At 38.0% G+C, this 20,610-nt stretch overlaps 1 protein-coding gene across 3 annotated transcripts in view; it reads right to left on the bottom strand.

Moving 5' to 3' along the window:
• The window catches only part of LOC150076169 (protein lin-37 homolog), a 238,058-nt gene that overhangs the window by 149,296 nt on the left and 68,152 nt on the right, over positions 1-20,610 (bottom strand). For all 3 annotated transcript variants that reach the window (XM_090387566.1, XM_090387567.1, XM_090387568.1), the window contains exon 3: positions 8,455-8,511. In XM_090387566.1, the coding sequence (XP_090243692.1) occupies positions 8,455-8,511 (57 nt within the window). The remainder of the gene's footprint in view (positions 1-8,454; positions 8,512-20,610) is intronic.

The following is a 20,610-nucleotide window of genomic DNA, read 5'->3' as shown; positions in this document are numbered from 1 at the left end:
GTCGACTTACGACCGGCCACACTTACGACCACCAAAAAAATATATATAATAAATAATGAATAAATTAATAATAAATCAGGAAATCACTACTGAGGACACCCATAACCCAGGTGAGGAGGCACGTCGATAACGGGAGGCCTGAGGACAGCACCAGGCACATACACTCAGTCGCTCTCTCTCTCTCACATACACCCAGTCGCTATTAAGCATCTGTTGCGTGTGGTGTATTAATTGAAATTCCACTGAAATACGCATAATATGTTTAGTAAAAGGAAAATGTCTTCATCTACATATACGTCAGCTAAGAAGTCAAGGAAAACTATTGATTCAGAGTGTAAAACGAAAATTATCCAGCAGTATGAAAGCTTGTTTGTTTGTTTGTTTGTTTTGGTTTTTAGGAGCATTAGCAACTAAGGCCATATTGCTCCCAGAATATGCGGTGGTCATTCCCTGACCTTTTCCGCATCCTCCGTATTTGGTGGTGACGGGCTCGAACCCCGGTCTAATCAAGAAGCGTGTGCTATGCACTGCTGCTCCTTCCCACCTGGCTACGGAGGCGCCAGTATGAAAGCGGAAAGAAAGTGAATACGATAGCACGTGACTTGAAATTATCACATTCCATGGCATCGACGATACTGCACCTATTATGTCTACAATTTTAACCAAACAACGACAGGAACCCATTCATGAAATGGAGAAATTGTTGTTTATGTGGATGGAAGATTTAATACAAAAAAAATACACCCATGAGCCTTCACACAGTGCAAGCAAAGGCTAGAAGTTTGTTTTTCAGAGTTTAAAATCACGCCCCGGAGACGATTACGCTGAAGATTTTCAGGCTAGTACTGGGTGGTTTAAGCGTTTTAAAAAAAAGATTTGCTTTGCATAATGTCTCTATAAATAAATATCTCCTACCTCAACCCAAGAACATGACCCTGACGATGCACAACCCAGCACGAGCAAAGATTAAAAATTGATTTTGTAAATTTCATTTGTATTAATTTTTACATTAATTTTAGTGTTTACAGTACATTATGCACAGTATTATTTTTCACATTATGTACAATATAATTATAGATTGTAGTTTTTTTTTTTTTATAAACAGTACGAATAATAAACCAATTAAAATGTAGAGAACGTTTGAATTTAAGCTCATAGAGAGAGATACCTTCGTTTCTACGCCTAGTACAGTATCGCTAAGTAAAAGATAAAAACATTGCTGTATTTAAAATTAAAAATAAAAGATGATAAAAATTTAAAAGATTATAAAAATAATTTATAAAGATGATAAAAAGATCAGAAAGGTTAAAAAATACTGTTAATAAATATATGGCCGACATACGACCAGATCGACTTACGACCGGTCAGTCAGAACAGAAGTCGGTCGTAAGTCGACGACCAACTGTAGAACTACAAGGCAATCAAAGATTTGTTATAAGATAGCATGCCTGACCAGTTTGATTTGGTATTATGATACTTCATAAAGAATTATTTTGACATTGTATATTTATATTTCAGCAAACTTTCTGATATTGTTTCACATAAACAATTGTTGTATAAGTTGGAACAATGTGGTATCAAGACAAGTTGCTATCATAAATAAAGGAATGCTTAAGAAGGCTGAGACAGAGTGTGGTTATTAATGGCCACTGCTCTTCATGTAATGTTTTGAGTAAAGTCCCACAGGGTTTGGTGTTGAGCCCATTGCTGTTTTTAATTCTATAACAATATAAATAAGTATTACAAGTAATGTAAGCATTATAAGTGTAAGTATTTCAAGTTTAAATGTCAAAGTCTGCTGATGATACAAAGGTGGGCAAAGTGCTGACTGACATTAATCATGCATTTTTGCATGGTATGCAAAAAGAACTACGTAAATAAGGCATAATGGCTGAAAAATGTATTCATTTTGGTATTAATAATCCCAAAATAAATACCATTTGAGTGGTACCAAATTCAAGGCAGTGGAGAATGAAAAAAAATCAGGTTAACTGTACAGTCCAACATGAAGCTCTACACAGTGCAGACAGGCTGCTAGGACAGCTGCTCAGGATTAATGATATGTAGGAATTGTTTCAGCAGGAAAAAGCTCCTGTATCCTACTGAACAAAGCAATAGTCAGGCCACACCTTAAATAGTGCATACGAGTTTAGAAACCTACTTTTAGGAAGGATGCAGATCTGTTGGAATGGACATAAAGAAGAGCAACAAGATTAGTTGGAGAAACAATAGGATATTTTTGGAAAGTAAGAGTGGATTTCTAAAAATTGCAACATCTAGAGACTGGACATCTGCATGATTTTATAACTAAAGTGTTTAAAGCTATAAAAGGATTCAATACACTAAATGTTTTTGACATTATTTCTCCTTTTCAGATAGCACACACACAAGGAGACAAATTTAAGATTTTTTTTATTTTCAAGCTGAAAATTTTAAAGTTATTAAAAAACTTGAGTGTTGCAAACCATGCAAAAATCGTAAGAGATCTAGGATACAGTGAGTCTATCATATCAACTATCTTGAGCCATAAGGACAAATATAAAGAGAAAGGTGAAATTTCATCAACTTCTTTCATTTTACAAAATACCAGAAAAAGAACTCCAATAATGATTGAAATGGAAAGCTTTTTATCAATTTGGAAAGAATTTATCAATTTGGATAGATTGCAATCAAAAAAGAATTCCATTATCTAAGGAAAATATTCAGAGCAAAGCTATTAACATTTTTACTAAGTTCAAAGAAACAAAATATTAAGGGAAGACTGAAACGTTTGTTGCTAGTTCAGGGTGGTTTGAACGTTTCAAAAATCAAGCAGAACTGCATAATGTTAAAGTAACAGAGGAAGTTGCTAGTGCCGATGAAGATGCTGCAGCCAAATTTCCTGCAGAATTGCAAAAAATTATTCAGGATGGGTGAATACAATGACTGGCAAATATTTAATGTAGACGAAACGGGCTTATTTTGGAAAGGGATGCCAACTAAAACTTATTTGGCTGCAAATGAAGCATCACAACCTGGGTATAAAGTGTCAAAAGATCGACTAACACTTATTAGGAGGTAACTCTGAAGGCAATTTTAAATTGAAGCCTATGCTTGTGTACCATACACAAAATCCTAGGACTTTAAAAGGATACAGCCATCGAACTCTTCCAGTCATTCTGCGTTCAAATAAAAAAGCATGGATGACTAAAGCTCTATTCGAAGACTGGTTTATGTCTTATTTCTGTTCAATAGTTGAAGCCTATTGCAAGAAAAATAATCTTACTTTTAAAGCTCTGTTGCTTTTAGATAATGCACCTGGACATCTTTCTACACTTGGTGACTTAAATGAAAATGTGAAAGTTTTTTACCGGCTAATACGACTTTGTTATTGCAACCTATGGACCAAGGAATGATTGCAACTTTCAAGGCTTACTATCTCCACAGAACATTTGCACAGGCATTTGAAGCAACAACAGGAGACAATGCAATTTCTGTACCAGAATTTTTGAAAAAATATAACATATGAGTGGCCATTGAAAACATTCATGCAACATGAGAACAGTTTGGAAGCATCTTTTACCCCCCTCTTTTACCTTTTACATCTTTTACTGGCTTCAAAGATGCGGTTCAAAAAGTTATTGAACCATAACTAATATTGATAATGACCTTGGTTTCAAAGGCTTGGATATGGCTAACGTTCGAGAATCACTGAATTCGCATTCAGAACAGTGTGCGTATGAAGAAGCTGAAGAAAAAGAGTGCGAGCCAGATGAAAATGTTACCACAAAGGAGATAATGGTAAAAAAACTAGGTGAAATCTTTCGTATCACAAAGAACCTTAAACAAAAGGTAATGAATGTTGATCCTAACATCAAAAGAAGCATGTTATTTCGCCAGGGCCTAGAGAAGCTGGTTGTCAGCTATCGAAAATTGTATGATGAAAAAAAGAAAGCCAAAACTGTTCAAACGACTGTGTTCAAATATTTCCATAGCAAATAGTTAGTTCTTCATTAAGTATTTTATGCAATAAACATTTAATTCTATAATTATTTTAATTATCTTTTACATGGTATACAAAATTTTGGATGGATAGCATTCAGGAAATATAGTCACATACTGAAGAGCAATATCCCAGTTTGTCTGAAACGTAAAATAATGGACCAATGTATACTCCCCATCATGACATGGAAGTGAAACTTGGGCACTCACCAAAAGAATGGAAGAGAAGCTGAGAACTACACAGCGAAGAATGGAACGAATCATATTGGGAATAAGACTGTTAGATAAGAAGAGAAACACATGGATTAGGCAACAAACTCAAGTAAAGGACATTCTTATCAAAACTAAAGAACTAAAATGGTCTTGGGCAGGACACATAGCTCGAAGACATGACAGATGGACTAAGAAAATAACAGAATGGTATCCAAGAGGAGCTAGAAGAAAACCTGGAAGACAAAGGCGGAGATGGATAGATGAAATTCATGAGTTTGTGGGTAGTAAATGGATGTCCAGTGCTCAAAACAGAAGGAACTGGAAAGTTGCTGGAGAGGCCTTCATCCTGCAGTGGATTGAAAATGGCTGATGATGATGATGGTATACAATTAAAAAGTTTATTTAAAAGATATTTTTAAAATTCTTTATGGACATTCCTGAAGGTCATAGACCAATTATAATTTTTCCTATTGATTATTATATTCCATTAATGTGTTTCTATTTTGCGCAATGCGCTTGCAGGAAGAATTAATTGTGTTAATCGAGGCCAGCCTGTACCGAATATGGGTAAAAGTAACCCCAGAGAAACATACCAACTGTGTAGTACTACACTTAAGGTGGTAGAAAATGAAAAAGACCTGGTAGTAATTGTGCAGTCAGATATGAAGTTTTCTGAACAATGCAGACAGGCTGCAAGAGCAGGTCATGGGGTATTGTCAATGACATACAGGAATTTTGCTAGTAGGGAAAAGGAGGTGATTATCCCTTTTATATAAGGCAATGGTCGGGCCACACCTTGAGTACTGCGTACAAGTCTGGAGGCCTGATTTTAGGAAGGATGTAGAGTTGCTTGAGCATGTACAGAGAAGGGCAACAAGATTGGTGAGAGGAATGAAGGGGGGCTCCTCTTACCAAGAAATGCTTAAGTTCTGCAAATTGCAGTGGCTGGAGACTAGGCACCAGCAAGGTGATCTCACTGAGGTGTATAAGGCCTTGACTGGGTTGAGTACACTGAATTCTGATGGGATTCTTCTGCTTGCTCAGATTACGAACCTGGGGGGGGGGGCATAAATTCAAATTGGGGAAAGACAGTTGTAGAACAGATGTGTGGAAATTTGCCTTTAGCCAGCAGGTGGTTAATTGCTGGAACAAACTTCCATCTGTCATTGTGGGATAGCTTAAATAAATTCAAGGAGGAATTGGACAAACGTTTAGAGGGAATGGATGTGTGAAACTGTTTTTTTTTTTTGTTTTTTTTTTTTTTGCCGATGCTACATAAGCTCATATGCTTGCTTTCTTGCATCACATTCAGACAGGAGTTAAAAATTGGTAATAAATCTGAAACATACCAACTGTGGTATGTTTCTGGGCAAACTAACTGATACTATACAAAAATGAGTCTTATTCAGAATCAGCATACCCAAATTCATAAAGAAACACCAAGGAATGCAGGTAAAGAGAACTTTTTTTGAAAATTTTCTACAAAGTGTTATTAAATGTAATGGGCAGATGAAGTGGGTAAAACAATCTTTTTAAATGACACAGTACTCTGAGCTCACTGCACCATATGAGCTGAATTTATTGTCCTAAATACGTACAAGAAAGGCTGAACAGAAGCACAACATTAAATATAGTGCTTGGTGTAAAGGTAATTGGAGATGAATGATAATTATTAAAATAAATTTACAAAAGATTGACAAAGAGATAAATTTGGGGGTGGGGAAAAATAACTACTGTACATTATAGCCATCAAAAGTAGAGTTGATGTAGTTTAAAATTGAAAAAGAAAGGCAAGGATTGTAACAATTTACATAACCAAACTGATGTGGCAGTAGTGGCTTATTTGCAAGCACTGATTTGCCTCGGTTCTATATCCTGGACTTCACGGAGAGCTGTATGCTAAGAACATCCCAGTTCCGAATTGCTAGACACAAAAGGAAGCTGACAAAGACAATGGTTGTGGCCTGTATTTAGAACTTGTGCTGGGACTTTCCATACCAGTGGTAGAAGTGCTCATTTTAATGGACATCTGGCTGTTGCTTGCCTAATTAGTTTGCCTAGCTTTCTCATCCTTGAATTCACTATCTTCTCCTAGTGGGGGGAGATTTCTAGACATAGGAGGAATCCAAGAGAGGTGGTGGGACAGTAAATCTGATGTCTATTGACATTGGAGCCTAGGTTGCTTTAGACATCTGGTTGGCCCCTGTGTTCTACTAAGTGTGTGTGTGTGTGCCCAGTCTAAGGTATGGCTGCCCAATGCAATATTTACAACACTGGCAGTCAACCCTTTAAACCAGTGTCTCAAACTTTAGTGGCCCCTCTAGCTTGAAGAACTTTCACAAAATCCCTTAATTTTTTTTTTTACAAACTCCCACTCCATTTAGAACATAGAAAATTCTTTTTTCTATGCTCTAAATTTTTTCAGTTTTTAAATATCAATAAAAAATTTTGGACCCTTAAGTATCTCTATGGACCGCTGGAGGGGGGGCGTGATCTGGTGACCACCCTGAGAAATTCTGCTTTAGACTATCTTGAATCTCTATGTTGAGGAAGAGAAGGATATCCTTTACCTTCTCAAGCTTAGGAGCTACAATTATTCAAGGCCCTCAGGATCAGACCCATTATTGTCACTGCCTTAATGCTGGGAGAAGTGATTGAATGGGAAATCCAGAATGGAATGGTTGTCAGTGCATTTTCAATAAACCCCAAAGTGAAGTGAGGTATCATAACTCATAATGAGATTATCTAGAAAGGGTATGATGTTATGTTGTTCTGGTTACAGAGTAAAAGAAATATCAGTGTGATATTTGTTAATATGGGATAGGAATTATTAAGTTATCTCTGCTGTGGCTCCATAAAAAAACCATTGATGAACCTGGCCAATAGCTTAGGCATCTGAATGCCAGCAGAAATGGAAGTTTGGTTGAGGTCTGTCATGAACACCTAAACAAGTATGGGTAATGGGGAGGGGGAAACACAGACCCTTGATTTGGAGGAAGAACTCACCCTGAAGCAAACATGACCAACCATAAGGTCAATCAAACCTAAAATTCCATCTTTGGAAAGGGGCAAAGCGAAGGTCATATGTATCAAGACGAGGTATGACACTGAGACAGGCTTGGTGCCACACTTTTCTGAATGTGGACTCAACACTGGTGCCACACTCTGGTGGCACACTTGGTGCCACACTCGGTGCCATATTTGTGAATATAGACTCGACACTGGTGTTCACCAAAATATATGCTCTGAGTATAAAAGGGAACTTGCTGTTGTTTGGTTTTTAGGAGCATTAGCAATTAAGGCCATATTGCTCTGGGATACGCGGTGGTCATTCTCTGACCTTTCTGCATCCTCCGTATTTGGTGGTGATGGGCTCGAACCCCGGTCTAATCAAGAAGCTGCTGCTCCTTCCCACCTGGCTACGGAGGCGCCTGGGGGAACTTGCTGAAATCCCTGAAAGAGCCCTGAAGTTCTTAGGGGGGGAGAATTGCTACAAAGAGGATAGGAACTAGCCATTCCAACTTACACACTGCCAGAGATGATGAGGTAATTCAGAATTATTCAGGTTAAAGTACTTGAAGGTGAATTATCCAAGGATTTGGTGAGACCTGATTTAATTTTCTTGTAGAAGCTGAAGTCCTGTACGAGGTTTGAAATTTTCTGATGGTACACTTGTGTCAAAAATAACAACCCCCCCTACCTTTGTCTGCCTTGCTGACATGTATTGAGTTGTTTTTCCTTAGGAAATGAAGAGCTTTGGATTCTCTGGTGGTGAAGTTCAAACAGTTCTTGTTCAGAGGCTAGCAAGGGAACTGATCGGTTATGAAATGACTGAACGATAAAAAGGCACAAGTCATTTCAAAAGATGTTTTGTCCATAACTTTTGAAATTGTTTACAATTGTTACAATTTCTCAGGCTATTCACTGAATTAATAAATAATCATTAATTCAAAACAAGTTTGAATTAATGATTATTTTAACAATTTCATTACATTTTATATAAGATTAAACACCTAGAGAATTAAATTTTAGAGAATTAAGAAGAGAATTATAAAATGCAAATTGATTGCATTTTTTAATTCTCTTGTTACACTAATAAAATTTCATATCATTAATCAAAATGAATCATAATTAGATGCATAAAAAAATTTTCTCCAACAATATTTGTAATTAAAAAATAAATTTAGAACTTTATATATGCATACATTCATATATAAATTCAATAACATTATTAATTTATTAACATGCATATTAACTTACTTCTTAACTATAGTTTCAGGTGAAACTTTACAGTTTTCATCTTCTGAGGAACTTGGACTGCAAATAAATGAATTCAATGAATGAAATATCAATTTTCTAGAGACAAATTATTACTTAAATATATTTATTTAAGACTATTATTCTACTGTGTTGCTTTCATACCAAAACCCAAAGAGGAAGTACAGGACAAAGAGCAAGTTGTGCCAAATATGCTATGTTTCAATGGCACAAATAACTACTTGCCATACCATGAAAGAAGTTAAGAATTAAATGTTCATAAGGCATAAACTAACATCAACCTATATTAAATGAAATTTATGTTTTGCATTACATTAATAAAAATAAGATTTATTTTATTTTTTTCAAAAAGTATAATTATATTAAGACCAACATACCATGACAGATGCAAAACAATTTTTAAAGTAAACCAAAATCATATTTAGGTCTGTTAGCCCAACTAGATTCAATTTACATTAAAGAATATGCTATTTGTGATGCTACAGTAGATCTGCAATGTGTGAACTATAACATAAATGCTGTCACACAGCTAATGCTTAAAAAGACAGATGCTATCTAACGGCAATTAACATGTTAACCTGGTACAGGCCATGTTTCACTACAGTAATGTGAATCACTAACTAATAGGTAGCCAATGGAACAAGCACTGCTTGTTCAATCCATTACCCTGTGTAGATCACTACGTATTCAAAACAGGCAGGCCAGAGCCAGTCAGAATAATGTACCTTCTCTTGAGGCTGAGACAGAACTGCAGTCTGTCCAACCCTAGGGGCTCACATCTAGTGAGTATGGGCTTGGCATACCCAGGGTCCTTAGCTGGATGTCATCATTCTTCTCTTTCTTGGTGATTTCCCCCCCCCCCTCTCTCAGGGTAACTCAAACTTTTTTTTTTTTTTTTGGTTGGTGCAGCACAAGCCTCAGGCTTCCTTGTACTATGTGGCTAATAATAATAATAACTCCAGGAAACAAACTATTAAGCATATACAGCTACCACAAATGTCTGACATGGACTAGTCACAACCTTCCTCTACCATTGTCACCACTATCAATTCACTCTGTGGAGATGATTACATCCTGTGCAGTTTTGCCCCCAATTTAAAAAAAAACTACCAAAAGCCACTGTTGAAAACCAGGATTCAGAAATCAGCTAAAATGTACAGTAATCCCCCCCCCAAAAGCAAAAGGCTCAAGCTAATGGGAGTGCTGTGGCTCAGGGGAGAACTGGGGGGGGGGGGGCTGTTGCCCTCTGAATCACAGCCTATTAAATTGCACTACTTACTTGATGTTTGTGGAGCAGTCGGGTACGGGACACGATACTGCCATGGGGGATATCTTTGTGTGTGTGTGTGTGTGTGTGTGCGCGATGCAAGGAGTGTAAGGAAATCAGGAGACAACTCAGCGTTGTTATGGGCCTATATGAGAGCTTGAAGGACAGGGTGGATGCCCTCGAATGATTAAAAGTGAGGGGCCAATCAAGCTCTCAGCTGCCCACACCAATGACAGAGCTTGCACTTGGTCATCACGCAACACAGCGGCAGGCCCCAAGGCAGAATGCACTGGTCCCAAAGGAACTAGTAGTTGTTGGTGACTCTATTACAGGAAACATGCTTTGTAAAAAGGATAGGTGGAACAGGACCAGGGTATGTCTGCCAGGGGCTAAGGTTGATGACGTTGTACAGCGGATATCATCTTTTAAGAGCACAAAAGGTGATATAGTTGTACACGTTGGCACTAATGATATTAAGAGTAGGAGACCGGCGGAATTACTTAACAAGTACATGTCACTGTTGAAAAAAAGCTGTGAATTAGGGTTGAATTTGAAAGTGTCTGCAATTCTGCCCAGACACGATAGGAGGGAGTATATGATGAGAGCCCTGTTGATCAATTCGGCCCTGGAAAGATTGTGCAAGGCTCAAGGGGTAGAATTTTTTTCAGCCTGGTCTGTACTTGTTAACAGGAGAGACTGCTTCTACAGGGATGGCATACACTTAAATAGAAAGGGTGCAAGAATGTTTTCTGATGCTATCGAGGCAGTGTTAGGTGGGTTGGAAAACTGCTAGATTGGGGTGATACAAGCACTAATAGATTAACAGTAGCCACTGGCAGAGTTGAAAGTGATTCTTGCACTGCTTCTATTGGAATGAGCCGCAGCCCGGAAAATAAGATGCAGGATATTTCAGAGACTGCTGGGAATCATTGGGGTACAAATAAACACATGGGTTGTGTTAGTGTAGCTAAGAAAAAGAACAGGTGCATGTATACTTGCGTGTACACCAATGCTAGGAGTTTAGTAAATAAATTTGATGAATTTGAGGTATTGCTCAAAACATTAAAGGCAGATATTGTGGGGATTTCAGAGACGTGGTGTCACATAGATATAAGGAATGCAGAACTGGAATTTGGGGAGTACAATTATTTACAGAAAGGATAGACAGGATAGGAAGGGAGGAGGGGTTATGCTATTAGTTAAGAAATACATAAAATCCAAGGAAGTGAAGCCAGTCGACATTGCTGGACAGTCCAGTGTCGAGTCAGTCTGGTGTGACATAAGCATTGGGAGATCAAAATTGAGAGTAGGAGTGTGCTATAGGCCTAATGACTCTGATGAGTATAATAAGAAACTCTACAGGGAAATAGAGTGGGCAAGTAAATCAGAGTCTTATAATGGGGGATTTTAATTTCCCAGATATTGACTGGAATTTGGGGGCTGGTCACTCACACACTAGCAAGGCTTTTGTGGATTTATTGGATGATTGTTTTCTACATCAGCATGTTCGGGAGGCAACTAGAGGGAGTAATACTCTTGATTTGATTATCAGTACTGATTCTTCATGCATTAAGAATCTACAGGTAAATGAACCACTACGTGGCACTGATCACAGTGTGCTGAAGTGGGATTTACTCAAGGAGGTAACTACCATCAGGGGTAAAGGGAAGGGTTATTGCTTTCATAAAGGCGACTACGATGGACTGAGACAGTATTTAAAATCTATACAGTGGGACCAATTGATGATGTTACCAACAGCAAATTCAAAATGGGAAGCACTCAAAGAACTTATCTTGGAAGCTACTAGGCTTTACATACCAACTAAGAAATATTGTTCAAGGTTTAGGACTAAGTGGATGTCAGATGAACTAACGAGACATATGGCAGAGTAGAAAATTGCATGGGATACATACAAATTAACACATGACACAGAAGCCTATGATAGATACAAGTTGATCTGTAACCAAGTTACAAAGGAGGTTAGGCAGGCGAAGGCAGACTACAAGAAATCTTTGGCAAGGGATGCAAAGAAAAACAGCAAAGAGTTCTTTACTTATGTAAACTCTAGAAGGAAGGGGATGAATCAGATTGGTCCACTTGATATCGATGGGTCAACTATTGATGATCCTGCTCAGGTAGCTAACAAACTAAATGAATATTTTGTATCGACATTCACACATGAGGAGTTATTCAACGAGAGGAATGCCAGAAGTGTATTCAACTCTGGTAGTAAGCTAGATTTTTTTTTTTTTTTTTTTTTTGGTAGTTGTTGGTGCATCGGCTTCTGTGGCCATAATGCACCTCCCAAGGTTTTTGCATTACTTTGATCCAAGCCCGAGGCGGGATTCGAACCCACGACCTTTGGGTTGCCAGGCAGGCACTTTACCCACCTGACTAGCCCGGTCGGCGCAGTAAGCTAGAGAATCTTGTAATAACTGAGAGTAAAGTGGAGGAGAAATTGTTGAAGATAAATACAAGGAAGACACTTGGGGTGGATAGGATCTATCCAGTTATATTAAAGGAGGCAGCAAAGGAAGTAAGCAAACCCTTAGCCATAATTATGAGAGCTTCCTTGGACTCAGGGGAAGTACCCATGGACTGGAGATGTGCAAATGTGACCCCAATTCACAAAGGAGGATTAAAGGGCGATCCAAGTAATTATAGACCTGTTAGTTTAACTTCTGTTCGCAGAAAATTAATGGAGGCACTGGTTAAAGAAACACTGCAGGATCATCTAGACAAGACTTCAGTTATAGCTCAGACACAGCATGGTTTTGTTAAGGGGAAGTCTTGCCTGACCAATCTGATTGGATACTATGATGCAGTCACAAAAAAACTGGATGCAAGGAATAACTTTGATATTATATAATATCAAAGTTATTTGATATATAATATCAAATAACTTTGATATTATATACTTGGATCTTAGAAAGGCTTTTGATACTCTTGCACATGGAAGACTGCTCCACAAATTGGAGCAGTGTGGCATTGGAAGCAAATTGCTGCTATGGATAAAGGGGTGGTTGAGGGGGAGAAGACAGAGTGGCAATCAATGGACACTCCTCATTGTGGACTAATGTTATTAGTGGAATCCCTCAGGGTTCAGTATTGGGTCCATTATTGTTTCTGTATTTATAAATGATATTGATGATGGTATATCAAGCTTAATGTCCAAGTTTGCAAATGATACGAAGGTTGGCAGGGTTGTCAAGGACACTACTGACACTATGCTACTGCAACAGGATCTGGAAAGGTTGAGCAGATGGGCTGAGAGGTGGCAAATGAAGTTGAACATTGACAAATGTAAAGTACTACATATGGGAAACAACAACCCTAGAGCAACGTATCAATTCTGTGGTACTACACTGACAGTGGTAGAGAATGAAAGGGACCTGGGGGTGGTTGTGCAGGCAGATATGAAGTTTTCTGAGCAGTGCAGACGGGCTGCACAAGTAGCTCATGGTGTATTGTCGATGTTATATAGGAATTTTTCTAGCAGGGATAAGGAGGTGATTATTCCCTTGTATAAGGCGATGGTCAGGCCACACCTAGAGTACTGTATACAGGTCTGGAGGCCTCATTTCAAGAAGGATGTAGCGATGCTGGAACGAGTACAGAGAAGGGCAACAAGATTAGTGAATGGAACAAAGGGGTGCTCTTACGAAGAAAGGCTTAAGTTTTGAAAATTACAGTGTCTGGAGACTAGGCACCAGCGAGGTGATCTGATAGAGGTGTATAAAACCTTGAATGGTTTCAGCATGCTCAAAGCTGATGGGATTCTTCTCTTGCTCAGAATAATCACATGAGAGGGCATAAATTCAAATTGAGGAAGGACAGATGTAGGATAGACGTGAGGAAATTTGCCTTTAGCCAGCAGGTGGTTGGTTGGTGGAACAGACTTCCATCCCTTGTCGTGGAAGTTGATAGCCTAAATAAGTTTAAGGCTCAGCTGGACAGGTATTTCGAACGAACAGAGGGGTGAAGTGGAAGTGGTTATTTTTTATTTATTTATTTTATTTTTTTTTTTTTTTTTGGCTAATGCTGCATAAGCTTGCTTTCTTGCATCAAATCCCTCTACTAATGCTAATGTTCTAGCTTCCTTGTTCACCTATCAGTTCCCAAACCAAGGACTACTGTAAATAATTTTTTTTCTCACCTCTCATAATAACAACTGGTAGGCTTACACTGAAATTGACAGAACAGATACTACAAAATATCTGTCTTTATCCTCAATGATAGTGAGAAGTACTGGAAACTTTTTTTTTTAATTTATTCATTTTAATTTGGTTCAAGAACTTGTTCAATGTACAGGTCTATTAAATGACAAATTCTGACTATTTTTACAGGGATGCAATACACTTAAATGGAAGGGGAGTAAGAATATTTGCTGATGCTATCAAAACAGTGTCAGGTGGGGTAAAAAACTGCTAGCTTGGAAGGATACACAGAATAATGGACTAATAGCAGCTGCGGGCAGAGGTGTAAATTATTCTTGCACTGCTTCTATTGGGATGCATAGTAATTTCTATAAAGCAAAGTGTTTGTGATTACAAGGTCTACTAGGGTGGTTCTAGGGGAACAAGCATACACACGGCCTGTGTTATGGTTAATTAAAGTAAAAAGATGCATATATAGTGATGCCAGGATGACATTAGGAGGAGTTCAAATTCATCGACAAATCTGATGAATTTGAAATACTGGTTGGGTCATCAAACAAAGACATTGTAGGGATATTAGAAATATTCTGCTACTCAGACAGCTGCCCAGAAAGTAATGCAGAATAAGAATGCAGAGAACAATGCATACAGATGGGACAGAAGGGAGTGGAGGAGTTATGCATGGGTGGTCAGAACAATGTTTAATCAGTATGGAGAGACATAAGCACTGGAGGAAAACAAAAATGCAAGTAGGATTGTTTACAGGCCTAATGACTATGACAAGTACAATAAACAATTGTATAAGAAACAGAGTAGGCCAGTAAATCAGAATGTCTTATCATGGGGGATTTTAACTCTCCAAATATTGAATGGAACTTGTTGATTGGTCACTCACACAGTAGCAGGATTTTCGTGGATTTACTGGATGACTGTTTTCTTCACCAGCATCTTAAAAAGTCAACAATGGAAAGCAATGCTCTTCATTTCATTATCAGCAGTGACTTTTCATACATTAGGAATCCACAGATAAAGGAACCACTAGATAGTAGTGATAACAATGTGTTGATAGGGATTGACAGTGTCACTACTGTCAAGGGCAAAAACTTTTGATTTTGTAAAGGTGACTACAATGGTCTCAGATGGTTTTTAAACCATACTGGTAACATCATCAAGACCAACTGATGATGATACCAACAGAAAATTCTAAATGGGAAGCATTAAGGGTAGTAAATGTATAAGCTACTGGGCATTTTATACTAACAAAAAATACTGTTCAAGGTTTAGATCGAAATGGAATTTAGATGAAATAAGACTAGTGGCAGAGAAGAAAAATAAATAGGATAGTTATAAATTACCAGGAGATAAAGCCAACGGTGGGTATAAACTAGTCTGAAATCAAGTCACAAAATGGATAAGACAAGCTATAAGAGATTGTCAGAATCCATCAAATTACATGGAACTAAATGATTTTATAATAAACATGATGAAGATAGAAGAGAGGTTGCTGAAGATAAATGTGAATAAGGCACTTGGGTGGATGGGATCTATTCAGTTAGATTAAGAGAGACAAAAAATCTTCAGCCATAATTCTGAGAACATCCTTGAAGATTAGGCACCTGCGAGGTGATCTGATTGAGATGTATAAGGCCTTGAATGGTTTGAGCAGGTTTAACGCTGATGGGATTCTTCCTCAGCTTACAAACCTGAGAGGTTTGTAAGCTGAGGCTAAGCTTACAAACTCAAATTGAGGAAAGACAGTTGTAGACTAGATGTGCAAAAATTTGCCTTTATCCAACAAGTAGTTGATTGCTAGAACAAACTTCCATTGTCATTGTGGAATTAATAAATTCAAGGAAGAAGTGGACAAACTTTTTAAATGAATGGATGAGTGAAATGGGAAGGGTTTTTTTTTTTTTTTTTTGGCTGACGCTGTATAAACCTGCTTTCTTGCATCATATGCCTCTGCTAATGCTAATTTAAGGAAGGTCCGTATGGACTGCAGATGTGTGAATATGTCCAAATTCACAAAAGGGGCCAAATGGTGAAGTGAGTAATTACAGATCTGTAAGTATGGTTTCTTTTCCAGGGAAAATAATAAAGTCATCAGTTTAAGAAGTAATGCTGAACCATCTAGACGGGAATGCAGTTACAGGGCAGTCACAGCATGGATTTGTTGAGGCAACTGTCTGACTGATCTGAATGGATATCATTACACAGTAACAAATGAACTAGATGCAAAATAAAATTTTGACAACAAATACTTATATTTCAGAAAAGCTTTTAATACTATTCCACATTCACTGCTGTACAATTGAGATAGTGTGGCATTAAGGGAAAATTATGTATAAAGGGTGAGAGGTTCAGTCCTGGGCCCATTGTTATTTTTAATATTTATATTGATATTTTAATATTTAATGATATTGATGAAGGCTCAGGCTTAATCACTAAGTTTGCAGATGATAAAAATGTTGGCAGGGTGGTTAATAATGGTAATCAATGTACACTACTACAACAGTATCTCAAAAAATTAGGCAGATGAATTTAAATATTGAAAAATTGCTCTGAGCAGTGCAGACAGGCTGCAGAACAGCCCAAGCTCTTGTATGTCAATGACATACAAGAATTTTGGTAGCAGGGATATAGAAGTGTTTACCCTATTGTATAAAGCAACGGTTAGGCCACATCTTCGGCACTGCTTACATGATCTGGAAGCCTCATTTTAGGAAGGACTTGATCAGTTGGAACAAGTGGGGAAAAGGGCAACAAGATTGGTGAGAGGGAACAAAATAGGTGTTCTTACCAAAAAAGTTTCAGTTGTGCAAATTGCAATATCTGGAAACTAGGCACTTGTCAGGTGAACTGATTAAGGTGTTTAAGGCTTTGAATGGATTGAATAAGCTCAATGCTCATGGCACTCTTCCATTTGCTCAGACTACATACATAGGGGAGTATAAATTCAAACTGAGGAAGGATGGTTGCTGGAGAGATGTGTAGATGTTTGCATTCAGCCAGTGGTAGCTGATTGCTGGAACAAACTTCCAACTGTTGTGAATGTTGGTAGTTTGAAAACTAGACTTTGTTTTGTATAAGCTTGCTTTCTTGCATAATTTGCCACTACTAATATAAACAGAAGGCACTGCAATAAATAGAAGGTAGAAGTAATCTGAGAATAAAATATCAATTGTGTGGTACCACAGTCAATGCAGTGGAGAAAAGAAAAAAGACCTGGGGGGGGGGGGGAGGTGATATGAAGTTCTCTGACCAGGACAGACAGGATGCTAGGCCAGCTCACGAGTTTTGCCAAAGATATGGGAATTTTTTCCAGAACGGATAAGTACAGTGGATTCCGGTGATTTGGGCCACCGGTTAATCGGGGCAGCCATTTATTTGGGGAAAATCTTAAAAAACAGAAACCAATTGAGAAAATAGCCAGGGTTTACTTTGCTTAATTGGGACAAAATGCCGTTTAATCGGGGCAGGAGACCGCAGCACTGAAGATTACCCTACGATTGTCTCCGACCGTACCACGTACAGTAGTTCGGTCGGATTTCTGGAGGTCACAACCATAAAACACCATAAAGCAGTCACCTGTTTATTGGGCTTTTGTGTTAGTGAAATCTATCAGAAACTAATAGTAAACTCGATCTTACTGAATTTGCGATAATACCGACAGCTGGAATTCTGTAGGTTATTATGGTAAAATGTGTTTACACTTCTTTGGAATCTTCAATCATATAAAAAAATAATTTTCAGAAATCTTCTCTTCATTCCTATTTTTAAAGCTTCGTAATTTGTTACTCCGTTCTCACTTGCGCGTATTGTGTTACTTGCAATTTGTGTGTGTCGTGTTCTTTGTTATTGATTGCTTATCTTTGTACTGTTTTAAATTTTATACCCCACCCACAAATGACAGTGAACAGAAATGTCAACTAGTTTAGTTAGTATGCACATATTACAGTACGTATTAATTCTTCTGATTATCACGTATATTCTTCAAAATTTCATGTATCATTATATTTTTTAATTGGTAAGGTAATAAAGGGTAAATTTGTACTTAATATATCTTTACTTTTATAGCCTGTGGATAATATTCCTCCTATTTTCGATAATTAGAATCGCTGTTTAATTGAATTAAAATTCAATTCACAAACGTGATCACAATGACCGGCACTTATTACATATCGTACAGTGAACGGTACTTTACAATGGTGACTTCATCGTAACGTGATCTGATTGTACAGTGAACCAATTGTAAGGGGGGGGCATTGTATTTTTAACTATTTATGTGAAACTTCGGATAATTGGGGCAGCCGCTTAATCGGGCCAAAATGCACTAGTCCCGATGTGTCCCAAATAACCGGAATCGACTGTATTTGATTATCCCATTGTATAAGGCAATGGTTATACCATATCTTAAGTACTACATAGAGCTCTACAAGTCCCATTTTAGGAAGAATGTTCATAGGTTGGAATAGGTACAAAGAAGAGCAATGAGATTAGTGAGGGGAACAATGTCCTTGAGGCTGTCACAGACAGTCTCAGGTATGTCAAGCTAGGCTTACTACCTGGGAGTCTAGAACATTGACAGAACTAATATTTAGGTGACCCTTGAGTCAAGTGGAGCAAATTTTTGCAGTCTGGACATTCTGCAACAACCAAATCCTCTGCTTGCACCTTCATAATGGTGGGACTGTTAGTAACCACCCTGGGTATAACCACCATGTGAAAGTTGTGAAATACAGCATCTAGTATACTGGAGGCATCCAGGTTGAACAAACATAAGGGATCAAGGTGTGGCATAAATATTACACAGAGGAATGCTGCCCCTCTATGTTACTAGACAATAATAGAGGGTAAATGACTCTCAATAAGACTTGAAGTGGTGAAATCCACATTTAATCTCCACAGTAAAGCACTGACAACCTCCATCTCTTTCATCATGCAGTACAACTGATGTCTTTACGGTTATGATGGACATCATGGCAAGATCCAAGCTTCCCTATATGTCAAGCATATAGCTCTAAAACAGTCCACCAGACCAAGCCTACAGGTAACTCTCCAGGAGGCATCTGGATCAGCTAGAGCATAATCTTTAGAATTCAATGTTGGTACATCATCAGTTGATCCCACTGTAAAGAATTTAAAAACTGTCTGAGATCCCTGTAATCACCTTTACAAAAGCAAAAGCCCTTCTCTTTAGCCTTGATGGTAGTTACATCTTTAAGTAATTCCCACATCAGTACATTGTGATAGTGGAACATTCCATGGTGGAACAAGTAAATACATGGGCTGTGTTAGGGTGACTAAGAGTAGAAACAGGTGCATGTATATTTTCATGTGCACCAATGCTAGTAGTATAGTTAATAAATTTGATGAGCTTGAAGTGCTAGTCAAGATATTGTTGGGATATCAGAGACATAGTGTCACACGTATGCAGTGCAGAATTGGAATTTGGGGAGTAACAATGTGTACAGAAAAGATGGACAGGACAGGAAGGGAGGAGTGGTTATGCTCTTATTTAAGAAACACATAAAATCAAAGGAAGTTGTTGAAAAAGAAAACCAATGATGTTGGTGGACAATGCAATGTTGAGTCTGTTTGGTGTGACATAAGCACTGGGAAATGAAAAATGAGAGTAGGTGTGTGTTATAGGCCTAATGAATCTGATGAGTATAATGAGCAATTGTGCAGAGAAATAGAGTGGGCCAGTAAATCAGAATGTCATAATGGGGGATTTGAACTTTCCAAATATTGACTGGAACTTGTGGATTGGTCACTCACATGCTAGCAGGACTTTTGTGGATTTATTGGATGACTTTTCTACAGAAACATGTTAGAGAGGCAACCAGAGGGAGTAATACTCTTGATCTGATTATCAGCAGTGATTATTCATGCATTAAGAATTTACAGATAAAGGAACCACTGGGTGACAGTGATCACAATGTACTGATGTGGGAATTACTTAAAGATTTAACTACCATCAAGGCTAAAGGGAAGGGCTTTTGCTTTCGTAAAGGTGACTACAGGGGTCTCGGACAGTTTTTTTTAAGTTCTGTACAGTGGGATCAACTGATGACGTTACAACATTGAATTCTAAATGGGAAGCCTTCAGGGACTTAATTTTGGAGGCTAAGGCTTTTCATTCGAACTAAGAAATACTGTTCCAGGTTTAAGCCTAAATGGATGTCAGATGAATTAATCAGGTTCGTGGCAGAGAAGAAAAATGTATGGGATGCATATAAAGTATCAGGTGACACAGAAGCCTATGGCAGATATAAGGTAGTCTGTAATCAAGCCACAAAGGAGCTTAGGCAGATTACGAGAAATCTCTGGCAAAGGATGCAAAGAAAAACAGCAAAGAGTTCTTTACTTGTGTAAACTCTAGAAGGAAAGGGATGAATCAGATTGGACCACTTAACATAGATGGGTTGACTATTGATGATCATGCTCAGGTAGTTGATAAACTAAATAAGTATTTTGCATCTAAATTCACACATGAGGAGTTATTCAATGAGGAGAGTGCCAGACGTTTATCAAACTCTAACAGGGGGCTAAGTGATTTTGTAATAACTGAGAGAAAAATTGGAGGAGAAATTGTTGAAGTTAAACATAAAAAAGGTACCTGGGGTGGATGGTATCTATCCAGTTATATTAAAGGAGGCAGCAAAGGAAGTAAACAAACCCTTAGCCATAATTATGAGAGCTTCCTTGGAT

This window comes from Mastigoproctus giganteus, chromosome 13, assembly GCF_048544385.1.
Source record: "Mastigoproctus giganteus isolate SK-2022 chromosome 13, ASM4854438v1, whole genome shotgun sequence".
Classification (NCBI taxonomy): domain Eukaryota; kingdom Metazoa; phylum Arthropoda; class Arachnida; order Uropygi; family Thelyphonidae; genus Mastigoproctus; species Mastigoproctus giganteus.
This window is presented reverse-complemented; position numbering and strand designations above follow the sequence as displayed.